At 36.7% G+C, this 13,089-nt stretch overlaps 1 protein-coding gene across 1 annotated transcript in view; it reads right to left on the reverse strand.

Annotated features, from left to right (window-relative positions):
- Window positions 1-1,136: 1,136 nt before the first annotated feature.
- The window catches only part of ADAMTS16 (ADAM metallopeptidase with thrombospondin type 1 motif 16), a 399,543-nt gene continuing 387,590 nt past the window's right edge, over window positions 1,137-13,089 (reverse strand). The window contains exons 22-23 of the mRNA XM_053714402.1: window positions 7,440-7,584; window positions 1,137-3,725 (exon numbers count right to left, since the gene is read on the reverse strand). Of these exons, the coding sequence (XP_053570377.1) occupies window positions 3,607-3,725; window positions 7,440-7,584 (264 nt within the window). The 3' untranslated portion in view covers window positions 1,137-3,606. The remainder of the gene's footprint in view (window positions 3,726-7,439; window positions 7,585-13,089) is intronic.

The following is a 13,089-nucleotide window of genomic DNA, read 5'->3' on the forward strand; positions in this document are numbered from 1 at the left end:
TGTGATGTCACCTCCACTAGTTAAGCTGTTTCTTCATTCCAGCCCTGCAGTCTCACCTCCCACTCCAGTAAGCATGTTTGCATTGCATAACTTTCTCACTAACACATATCATTCTCAGTACTGTCTACCTCTTACCCACAATATGTTATTCTGATATCAGTTCAGTTCTGGAGACTCCAGGTACTTACTAAGAAACCCAGCTGTTTCTCATTTGTTTACTACCGGAGTCTCAGGATATATCAAAGTGCTCAAACAGTGTTACATTGTAACTACAGCATGGTTCCATTGTTCCATTTTGTTCCACCTCTGTGATTTATATGTATATTGTTACACTGAGCTACACATTTATATTCTGCACTAACTCATATGCTGGTAATTAAGGTATATGAAAAAAAGCCTTAACAGAGTTCACTCTTTGTTGTAAATTATGCAGGAACTGCAGTTGTGATTCTTCCATCAAAATAGCCTTTGGGAAGATTTTTTCCTTTTCAAAACCATTCTTGGTGTAACACTTATATTGCGGTTTCCCTTGATATATACCACACTTATTATCATATTTTATTAACTATCTTAAGCTACCCATATATGTTAAACAGAAAATATCTTTAATTCATAAGCCTTATACTCAATATTCTTCTTTGGCAAATAACTACTCCTCCCAAAGAATTATAATTAGATTGTAAGAATGGCTTCAAATAAATATGGGAGATATACACTTAAGTTTAAAACTGAGGTTTAGTTCTTTTATGTTGGTTACCAAAAGCAAATCAGTACACTACATTTAAATTACATGCGATCGGTTATCTATATGTTTGACAGACATGCAAACCTGTACCTTTTAACTTAACATTATCTGTAATGCAACAGATACAATTGCGTGTTCCTATGTTTATACAACTGATTTGTACTCGTATACCATCTGCATGACTGGTTGTGTAATATATTGTATGCTAAACTTCAATAAAAACAATTAAAAAAAACAACAAAAAAACAACTAAATAACAAAAAACAAACATATATGAAATAAAGTATACCTTAAAAAAAAGTTGATCTTAGTATGATTCAACTATTGTTTTAAGGCTTTTAAAAATAAAAAATATATGCTTTGGTAGACAAATATGACACAATTAGTCACATTACATTTTTAATTAAAAAAACTTTATTTAAAAACAAAAACAAAACAACAAAACTAAAATTATAAATATTACGTAGTAAAACTTTACATGATTTAACCCTGCTGGAGAGATTAGCAATTATTTAGAGTAATTTGCAATCCTGCCCAGTGTTACTAGGGCTAATATGAAGAACCAAAGAATAACCAAGACTGATATTCATCTTACTCTTATCATTACAGAGTGCAGATCATTTAGTTCACCCAGAACAAACATTTTACTTTTGGTGTTTAAGACAAATCTCTAACTTGTAATATTCTTTAATGGAGTAACAGGCACATTAAACATGAAACAGTTGCATCATGCATATGAAATAAAGAAATTAAACATTATAACATGTTTGCAAAAAGGTCAAATTAAAGCTGTTTAAATTAATACTGAAACCAACAGGAAATGCATGTTTGTGCACAACTGATACATATTACCAATTGCTTACTGCCTGTTTAGAACAAGGCAAACATGACATCTATATTGAAGTCAGAAATTAGCCTCCAAAAGCAAAAAACAAACAAACAAGTAATTCTTATTAAAGGGACATTATAGTCAATGTATTTATAGAAGTGTATAATATTCATAAACATGTAGGCACTAGAGTGGAAGAGATATGCAAACAAAATAAATATTTAGAAATAAATTTAAAGGGATATTAAACAGTATGAGATTAGTAATATACATTTTATTATGTGTAGTTAAAAAATAATGTGTTCCCAATTACTTGTTATACTGGATGCAGAATATTAAATGTATGGGATATTGCGCCTTTAGGATTTATTTTTGTGTTTTACATAGCAGTTTTGCTCATTGAATTCACCACTCCTTGTTCTCAAGGAAATTCCAATTTAAGAGGTATGAGCCTTTAGAAAGAGAAGACCTGATTGTCATATCTATATACACAAAAGCAAGTAGTTAGGAATAAAAAAGTTAATGTAAGTGATTGGGGGGTTTAATGAGCAAAACCAATCATATCAGATACAAAAATGTATTTCTCCCACCCTACAGTGAGTGCTTGTTACACTTCCGGTATCCTGTTTACATAACCTTTCTAAATAAATATTGCTGTAATCATATTTTTCAGTATAGGTGGCAATTTGAACAGTCTATATCTGCTATTTCAAATTACAAAATAAAGATAGCAAACAATTCACTACAGCAGGTAAAATGAAAAAAGCCCAGTATTGTAGGATTCCATTTGGAATTTAATGTCCTTTTTTTTCTTTTCCAAAATGTTCCAAATTGACAGATTCAATAAAACAAATGACTTTAATGTCCCTTTAACAGTGACAAATAATTAAAAAACAAAAACAAAAAACAGCTATTAATAAGGAACCAATGCAGAAAAAAATGTTTATTTCATTTACATTATTACTGCAAAAGCTGAACATTTTTTTGAAATAGAAGCACCTTAAAAAAAAAAATCTATATAAAAAAAATTGCTAGTGCAGTATGGGAAGTGCTAGCACCATTATACATCATTTTGCTCTTTATCCTAACTAAACTAGCAATCTGAATAAAACAGTACAGTTTTAGTTTCAGTTAGATAATTGTCTCAAGTATGTTGTGTTACAGCAAAGATAGTGTGTTCCAAGTGTTTAACAGCAGGCAGTAAAATCACTAGTGCTGAAATATGAATTTCGTTGCCTGAATCAAGCTGTCAGAAGTTCGATTTTAATGGATGTTGGAAGGGGAACCTTACTGGTTTCATAAAAGAGCCACTTTAGCAGAGTTCTCTTTTAACAGGAGTGAGGTAAGATGAACCAAAACCCTTGACCTGCATCACTTTCATGTAACTTCATCTCCACTTTTATAAGCCCCAGGCTTATTCCAGCCTGAGATAAAATAGACTTCAAATAGTTCTGTGACTCCACAAAGCAAACACGTATAGTGTAGGTACCAGGTACAACACTCCCATGTCTCCTTTTCAAATGAAGGTGTGCGTTGACTCCTCTCAGTATTATAGTCTTAGCGAAATAGTGGTCTCTTCAATTAAAGGGACAACAAAAAAAACAAAAATTTTCTTTCATGATTCAGATACAGCATGCAATTTTTAACAACTTTCCAAATAACTTCTGATATCAAATTTACCCTGTTCTCTTGGTATATTTTATTGAAAAGGATGCTCATTGGTGTCTGCACATATATACCTCTTGCCATTGGTTTACAGAGGTGTTCAGCTAGTTCCCATTAGTGCATTGCTGCTGCATCAATAAAGGACAAAAAGAGAATGAAGCAAAATTGATAATAAGTAAATCGGAAATTTCTTTAAAATTACATGCTCTATCTGAATCAGGAGAGAACATTTTTTGGGTTTCATGTCCCTTTAAAAAAAAAAAAAAAAAAGTTTACTAAATTCCTACACAAATTGTAGCACCTTTATATGGACTTCTTCATTAATTGAAAGTAGTCAGAATGTCTTTAATTTGTTTCTGTAGGATTTTCATTGTAAATTTGATTTTGAACAGGATTTACAGCACTGCTTGCCATAAAATTTGTGACTGCAAACTCCGTGTTGAGGAACCAGGTAGCACCAATTGAAATAATCCTTGCAGAATGGATCTGAACAAGACAAAAACGTAAAAAAAAATTTTTTTTAAAGGACCACTAAAGACAGTAGAACAGCATAATCAATAAATGCATAATAAAAAAACAACAACAATGGAATAGCACTTAGACAGAATTTCAAATAAGTAATAGACTTTTTTTAAGGACAAATTTCAGTTAGTTCCATTTTAGCTCCCACTGTATCATGTGACAGCATCAGCCAATCACAAAATGCATATAACTATACTTTGTGAAGTTTTGCATTTACTCTATAATGGGCATTTAAAAAGATTGTGCACATTTAGATAATGGAATTGAATTAGAGAGTTGTTTAAAACTGTATGTGCTATCTGATTCATTTTAGTTTAATTTTGACTTTAGTGTCCCTTTAAAGAAAAGAAAAAAAAAACTAATGAAATTAAAGGGACATAAAAGTAGAAAAGAAAATGCTCTGATGTGTTATGTTTAAACCCTTCAAAGGTATCTTGAAATCCTTTGTTGAAAATAATACTTAGATAGGATTAGAAGAAGCAATGCACTAGCTGAAGACTTCTGCTGAGTTATTAATAAGGGGCATATATGCGTAGCAACCAGTGTCCAGCTAGCTCCCAGTAGTGCATTGCTGCTCCTGGGCCTGCTTTGATATGCTGTTCAACAAAGGATATCAAGAGAATGAATTTGATAATAGAAGTAAATTGAAGACTTAAAATGGCATGCTCTATCTGAAGCACAAGTTTGTTTGTTTCGTGTGACTCAAAAAATACAGATTCAATTCAATAGAAAATAATTATCACAAGTTATTTTCATTTACTCATTGTTCTATAAAACATGATGATGTATGATCAGTAACTGATACCAACATCTGTTTCATTTTAAAAAGATAAATGCTCCAAATATGTAGTTCAGCCTAAGAAAGCCTCATTTCATTATAATGTCAGCTGCACAGGTTTTGCAATTTGCATTGTAAAGCAATCAGTTCTGCAAATTAGCTTTACTAAGCTTTATATTCTAATACATTAACCACACACTAATATGTTTCTTGAGTTACATACAGTTTTTTGTTACATTTCAGTATGACTATTACATCACAATATTTATAAGATAGATACTGCTTTGTTTGTAGATTTTGGCGATATACTGATATATGTATATAACCGGGTATCGGCAATCTATGGCTCAGGGGCCAAATCAGTCCCACCATCTGTTTTTGTAAAGCATGTGAGCTTTAAGGAATTAAGGTAGAGAAAATCCTATTGGTTGATTCAATCAGCCAATAGGATTGAAGTTCAATCCTATTGGCTGATCCAATCAGCCAATAGTCTTGAGCTGGCATTCTATTGACTGTTCCAATCAGTTAATAGAATGCCAGCTCAATCCTATTGGCTGATTGCATCAGCCAATAGGATTTTTTCTACCTTAATTCCAATTGGCTGATATAATTCTATCAGCCAATCGGAATTGAAGGGACTCCATCTTGGATGACGTCATTTAAAGGGACCTTCATTCAGTGTTAACCGTCGGATGAAGAGGATGCTCAGCGTCGGATGTCTTGAAGATGGACCCGCTCCACGCCTGATGGAGATAGAAGATGCCGTCTGGATGAAGACCTCTGCCCGTCTGGAGGACCACTTCGCCCGGCTTAGATGAAGACTTCTCACGGCTTTGTTGAGGACTTCAGCCCGTTTGGATGAAGACTTCTCCCGGTAAGGTGATCTTCAAGGGGTTAGTGTTAGTTTTTTTTTAAGGGGGTATTGGGTGGGTTTTAGAGTAGGGTTGGTTGTGTGGGTGGTGGGTTTTAATGTTGGGGGGGATTTGTCATTTTTTTTTTTACAGGTAAAAGAGCTGATTACTTTGGGGCAATGCCCCGCAAAAGGCCCTTTTAAGGGCTATTTGTAATTTAGGGTAGGGCTTTTTTTTTGGGGGGGGGCTTTTTTATTTTGTTAGGGGGATTAGATTAGGTGTAATTAGTTTCAAAATCTTGTAATTTGTTTATTATATTCTGTAATTTAGTGGGGTTTTTTGTACTTTAGCTAATTTTATTTAATTGTATTTAATTTAGGGAATTCATTTAATTATAGTGTAGTGTTAGTGTAACTGAGGTTAGGTTTTATTTTATAGGTAAATTTGTCTTTATTTTAGCTAGGTTAGTAACTAGTCTACCTAGTTAAAATAAATACAAACTTGCCTGTAAAATAAAAATAAAACCTAAGATAGCTACAATGTAACTATTAGTTATATTATGACTAGCTTAGGGTTTATTTTACAGGTAAGTATTTAGTTTTAAATAGGAATAATTTAGTTAATGATAGGGATTTTATTTAGATTTATTTAAATTATATTTAAGTTAGGGGGGGTTAGGGTTAGACTTAGGTTTGGGGGTTAATAAATTTAGAATAGTAGCGGCAACATTGGGGGTGGCAGATTAGGGGTTAATAAATATAATGTAGGTGGCGGCGATGTCCAGGGCAGCAGATTAGGGGTTAATAGTTATAATGTAGGTGTTGGCGATGTCGGGGGCGACAGATTAGGGGCTAATAAGTGTAAGATTAGGGGTGTTTAGACTTGGGGTTCATGTTAAGGTGTAAACATACATTTTATTTCTCCATAGGAATCAATGGAGCTGCGTTACCGAGTTTTACGCTGATTTTTTGCATTTTTAAATGTTTGTTTTTTTTTTTTAATCTTAATAATAATAATTCATGACATGTAAAAATAATATAAAATTCAAATTTCAGTGTCCATAAATAACGTTTTATTGAAACACAGCCACTCTCCTTCATGTATTGTCTATGGCTGCTTTTGCGCCAAAACAGCAGACACAAGTACAGTAGTTGCAATAGAGACTACATGCTGCAAGGTGCACGTATACATTAAGACAATATTCCCAACAAGGAAAGCAACATTCAGAAAAATTAGAGATTCTCATAACAGTAACATTTCTTAACAAAACTAAATAAATAAAAAAATAGGGCTGAAACCAAAGTAAGTTTCTGATTGGATTATTTGTCAGTCATACATTTTTCATTTCCATCCTCAATAAAAATGTGTGTTGGGAAATTTGTTTTGTCAGTGAAGTACTTACATAATATCCTCCTTTTTGTCTCTTGGCCCCCAAATTATAAATAAAACAAATAATGTAAATATTTACTATCTGGCACTTTACAAAAAAGTCTGCTGTCCTGACTCACTGGTATATATAGATGCAAAAAAAGATTCACAAAATGATAACACTGTATATTTTATTTAGAACTAGGCGATATACCTGCCCAGAGGGCAGTCTATTTAAAATTACTGAAAATAATGCACAAAATTATCAAAAATAAAAAATGAATCCTAATCTAATAACCCTATAAAAATACCCCCAATCTAAACTAAACTACCAATAGCCCTTAAAGGGGCCTTTTGTAGGGCATTGCCCTAAGTTAAACAGCTACAGATTTGTCTTGCTATTGTTTGTATAATCTGTCTTTTCATATGCAGGGAATGAGGGAGTGTCTACTCTTTCTGCTTTCCCAGCCTCTTTTACTGGGTCCCCCCCCCCCCAACCCCATCAACAGTGCTAAACTTGGAGCTTCTAAGTAAGTTTTTAAAAGGTTTTATATTGGATTTTTAGATCAGTATCTGTGCTTATTCTTCTTTAAAAGTAGTGTCTATTACATGCAGTTATATGAAAATTGGTGTATACTGTCCCTATAATAGGGGAATGCTGGAGCATATGCACACTCTTACCTTTTTTTTCTGTGGGACAGAAACCGATATTGCAGGCTTGTGATGAAGCTGGTTTCTGAAGGGTGAGACACCCTGTTGCTGGTCTTCCATTACTAATACACTGAACAGTACGCACTTGCACACCTCCACCGCAGCTCACAGTGCACTGCAAAAATAAAATACAAAAAAATAAAGCAACTGTTTCTGAAATAAAATACCTACAGGCAAAAGACAACACATATGCTAACAGTATGCAATATAAAAATAAGAGTATCACTCGGCTGCCAAAGAATTTAGCTAATAGGTACAAAAACAGAATTTATGCTTACCTGATAAATTTCTTTCTCTTGTGATGTATCGAGTCCATGGATTCATCCCTACTTGTGGGATATTCTCCTTCCTTACAGGAAGTGGCAGAGAAAGCACCCACAGCAGAGCTGTCTATATAGCTCATCCCTTAGCTCCACCCTCCAGTCATTCAACCGAAGGCTAGGAAGAAAAAGGAGAAACTATAGGGTGCAATGGTGACTGAAGTTTTTTTTAAAAAAATATACTACCTGTCTTAAATAGACAGGGCGGGCCATGAACACGATACATCACAAGAGAAAAAAATGTATCAACTAAGCAGAAATTCTGTTTTCTCTTGTAAGATGTATCGAGTCCACGGATTCAACCATACTTGTGGGATACCAATACCAAAGCTTTAGGACACGGATGAAGGGAGGGACAAGACAGGTTCCTTAAACGGAAGGCACCACTGCTTGTAGAACCTTTCTCCCAAAAATAGCCCCCGAAGAATCCCATGTGGAAGCCACTGCTCTAGTAGAATGAGCAGTAATTCTTTCAGGAGGCTGCTGGCCAGCAGTCTCATAAGCCATACGGATGATGCTTTGCAGCCAAAAAGAAAGAGAGGTAGCCGTAGCCTTTTGACCTCTCCGCTTACCAGAATAGACAAAAAACAATGAAGATGTTTGACGGAAATCTTTGGTTGCTTGTAAGTAGAACTTTAAAGCATGAATCACATAAAGATTGTGCAACAGACGTTCCTTCTTTGAAGAAGGATTAGGACACAGCGAAGGAACAACAATTTCCTGATTGATATTCCTATTAGAAACAACCTTAGGAAGGAATCCAGGTTTGGTACGTAAAACCACCTTATCTGCATGGAAAATAAGATAATGTGAGTCACACTGTAAAGCAGATAACTCAGAAACTCTTCGAGCCGAAGAGATAGCTACTAAAAACAAAACTTTCCAAGATAGAAGCTTAATATCTATGGAATGCATAGGTTCAAACGGAAACCCTTGAAGAACTTTAAGAACCAAGTTTAGGCTCTATGGCGGAGCAACAGGTTTAAATACAGGCTTGATCCTGACCAAGGCCTGACTAAAAGCTTGAACATCTGGGACATCTGCCAGACGTTTGTGTAAAAGAATAGACAAAGCAGATATTTGTCCCTTTAAGGAACTAGCTGATAATCCCTTCTCCAATCCTTCTTGGAGAAAAGACAAAATTCTAGGAATCCTAATCTTACTCCATGAGTAACCCTTGGATTCACACCAACAAAGATATTTGCGCCAAATCTTATGATAGATTTTCCTGGTGACAGGATTTCTAGCCTGAATCAGGGTATCAATGATCGACTCAGAGAAACCACGCTTTGATAGAATCAGGCGTTCAATCTCCAAGCAGTCAGACACAGAGAAACTAGATTTGGATGCTTGAACGGACCTTGGATTAGAAGGTCCTGCCTCATTGGCAGAGTCCACGGTGGAACAGATGACATGTCCACCAGGTCTGCATACCAAGTCCTTCGTGGCCACGCAGGCGCTATCAGAATCACCGAAGCTCTCTCCTTCTTGATTCTGGCAACCAGACGTGGGAGGAGAGGAAACGGTGGAAATACATACGCCAGATTGAAGGACCAGGGCACTGCTAGAGCATCTATCAGTACCGCCTGGGGATCCCGGGACCTGGACCCATAACGCGGAAGTTTGGTGTTCTGTTGGGACACCATCAGATCCAATTCTGGTGTGCCCCATAGCTGATTCAGCTGGGCAAATACCTCCGGATGGAGCTCCCACTCCCCCGGATGAAAAGTCTGACGACTTAGGAAATCCGCCTCCCAGTTCTCTACCCCTGGGATATGGATTCCTGAGAGATGGCAAGAGTGATCCTCCGCCCATCGGATAATTGTGGTTACCTCCATCATTGCTAGAGAACTCTGTGTTCCTCCTTGATGATTGATATAGGCTACAGTCGTGATGTTGTCTGACTGAAATCTGATGAATTTGGCTGCAGCTAGCTGAGGCCACGCCTGAAGTGCATGGAATATTGCTCTCAGTACTAGAATGTTTATCGGGAGGAGAGATTCCTCCCGAGACCATAAGCCCTGTGCTTTCAGGGATTTCCAGACTGCACCCCAGCCTAGCAGGCTGGCATCTGTTGTTACTATGAGCCACTCTGGCTTGCGGAAACATATTCCCTGAGACAGGTGGTCCTGAGACAACCACCAGAGAAGAGAATCTCTGGTCTCTTGGTCCAGATGCAGTTGAGGAGATAAATCTGCATAATCCCCATTCCACTGTTTGAGCATGCATAGTTGCAGTGGTCTGAGGTGTAGGCGGGCATAAGGAACTATGTCCATCGCTGCTACCATAAGTCCGATTACCTCCATACACTGAGCCACTGATGGCTGAGGAATGGAATGAAGAGCGCGGCAAGTGATTAAAAGTTTTGATTTTCTGACCTCCGTCAGAAATATTTTCATTTCTACTGAGTCTATCAGAGTCCCTAGGAAGTAAACTGTGAGAGGGACGAGAGAACTCTTTTTTATGTTCACCTTCCACCCGTGAGATCTCAGAAAAGCCAATACGATGTCCGTGTGAGACTTGGCTAGCTAGAAAGTCGACGACTGAATTAAGATGTCGTCTAGATAAGGCGCCACTGCTATTCTTGTAAAGTAAATGAATCAACTATGCAAATAAACAATTAACCCCTTAATGTAAAAAACGGTTTGAAAAAACTTCAAAACCGGTAAATTAACGTTCAGCACTTTGCCACAGCTCTGCTGTGGTGCCTACCTGCCCTTTACGAACGATTTGTGGGGAAAAAAACCTCTTTACAGCCCTCAAATACAGCAGGAATCTCTGGAGAAGTAGCTGGATGCTTCTGAGGTAAATATACTGTGCAACTGAAAATAGGCCCCTCCCACCTCACTCAAAGTTATGGGGCCTAAAAAACACCACAGAGTGTTTCTTAAACTAGCCATGTGGGTTAATAACCCTTAAACAAGCCACAAAGATCCCTTAAAGTCCCTCAAAAAACATTTTATTTGTAACTAAATCAAAACGTTTTTTTCCTATTAGTGTCACCAGTAACTATGAGTCCTTTATGCAAGCTTGGATTCCTCTTTTACTAAATACAGCTTACCTTTCCCTCATGGGGATATTGCCAGCCTTTTCTAGAAATAACACAGTCTGTCTAGAAAAAAATAGACTGAACATACCTTAATGCAGTTTAGCCTGCAAATTGTTCCCCCAACTGAAGTTTTCCTGTACTATTCAGGCCTTGTGAGAACAGCAGTGGATTTTAGTTACAAAGTGCTAAAATTATCATCCTCCCTGCAGAAATCTTCATCCCTTTTCTGCCAGAGAGTAAATAGTACACACCGGTACCATTTAAAATAACAAACTTTTGCTTGAGAAAATAAAAACTAAAATTTTTGTCACCACACTCACTTTGCCCTTCCTAGCAGTTAAGTAGGCAGAGAGAATGACTGAGGGGTGGAGCTAAGGGAGGAGCTATATAGACAGCTCTGCTGTGGGTGCTCTTTCTGCCACTTCCTGTAGGGAAGGAGAATATTCCACAAGTATGGATGAATCCGTGGACTCGATACATCTTACAAGAGAAAAGTAAATAAATAATCAAGGTCACTCCATAACCCCTGAACTTTGATTACGTCAATAACCAAAACGTGTAAGTTGTGTATATGAGGTTTAATTAAAAAAAAACTATGGTTCAATGAAAATTTGGAACAGGATTTTAGGTAGTTAGTAAAATTGTAGATTTTTTTTCAGTAAATAATAAAGCGTACCTGTTCTTTCATTCATTATGCCTACCATCTTGTGCACTGCATGCATCCATGATTGACATTCCTTTTTAAATATTGTGGTGGCCTTTCCAAGACGGCTGCTGGCAAAAGAAATTGGCACTCCTTATGCAAGATAGCACTGCCCTGTACAGTATCACTTCTCATTGTCAGCTACAGTCTTGGAAAAGTTGCGACAATATTTGTAGATGAGAAAGATTTAAAAACTGGAATTGCTGCTTACAGCTAATAATTACAAATGCTGCAGCAAACATTAAGAGTTTGACTGAACCATGCTCAAGGCTACAGTTGCCTACTAACCACATTACTGAATAACAACAAAGACATAAAGCTACAACAGTTTTATTAAAGGGATATGAAACCCAGATATTTTCTTTTGTTATTCAGACAAAGCAAACCATTTTAAAAAAGTTTCTAATTTACTTCTATTATCAAATTGACTTTATTCGCATGATATCATGGGGCCGATTTAACATTGTGCGGGCAGACATGATCCGCTGTAGCCACATTGATATATGCTTAACCCTTGAATTGCTGGATTGCCATATTGTTACTTAATTCTGCTTATCTGGCCACTTTGCTGCTTCACCATTGAATTGCTGGATTGCCATATTGTTACTGAATTCTGCTTGTCTGGCCACTTTGCTGCTTAACCCTTGAATTGCTGGATTGCCATATTGTTACTGAACTCTGCTTGTCTAACCATTCAACTGGTTTACCCCTGAACGGCTAAACTGCTGGATTGCTTTTTGGTACTGACCTCTGCCTGTTCCTGACCATTCTACTGGTTTACCCCTGAACTGCTAAACTGCTGGACTGCCTTTCTGTTGCCGAACTCTGCCTGTCTCTGACCATTCTCTGCATTAATCTTATTGCCGTGAAGGACTACCCTGTCTACCGTGAGTACTGCTTACCTCTCTTCTAACACGCACTTTGTTCTTAGATATTTCCTTATCCTTCCACTTGACGCCGGGATAAGAACACTACTGGCCAAGTTTGGTCTGATAGGGAAATATCCTACAAGCATTACTCATAGCAGGAAACAGTGCTGCCATCTATTGCTCTTACAAATGGAAAACCGCCGCCATTTAGTGCTCCAAAAATAGGCCAGCTCCTAAGCATATGTCACTGCCTTTTAACAAAATATACCAAGAGAACGAAGAAAAATTGATAACAGAAGTAAATTAGAAAGTTGTTTTAAATCGCATGGTCGATCTGAAATCATGAATAGACATGTGCGATTCGTTTTGGATCGATTCGGAAATTCGGCCGAATTCGTAAAATTCGGGATTCGGATCGATTCGGATTTCCAAATTAAAATAGTGCCAAATTTACTGAATAAATCCGAATTAGTTCGGATTTATTCGGTAGATTCGGATGGCCATGGATTACACTAGTATTGTATAGTATATTAGGTTATATCACTCTGCTATGGGTTACACCTAATATACAGTACATAATACTAGTCTAATACACAGCACATCCCACCTAGCACTTACCAAAATTCTGAATTTCCGAATCCAGCCGAATTTATTCGAATCCGAACCAAATTGATTCAAA

Source organism: Bombina bombina, chromosome 5 (assembly GCF_027579735.1).
Source record: "Bombina bombina isolate aBomBom1 chromosome 5, aBomBom1.pri, whole genome shotgun sequence".
Lineage (NCBI taxonomy): Eukaryota > Metazoa > Chordata > Amphibia > Anura > Bombinatoridae > Bombina > Bombina bombina.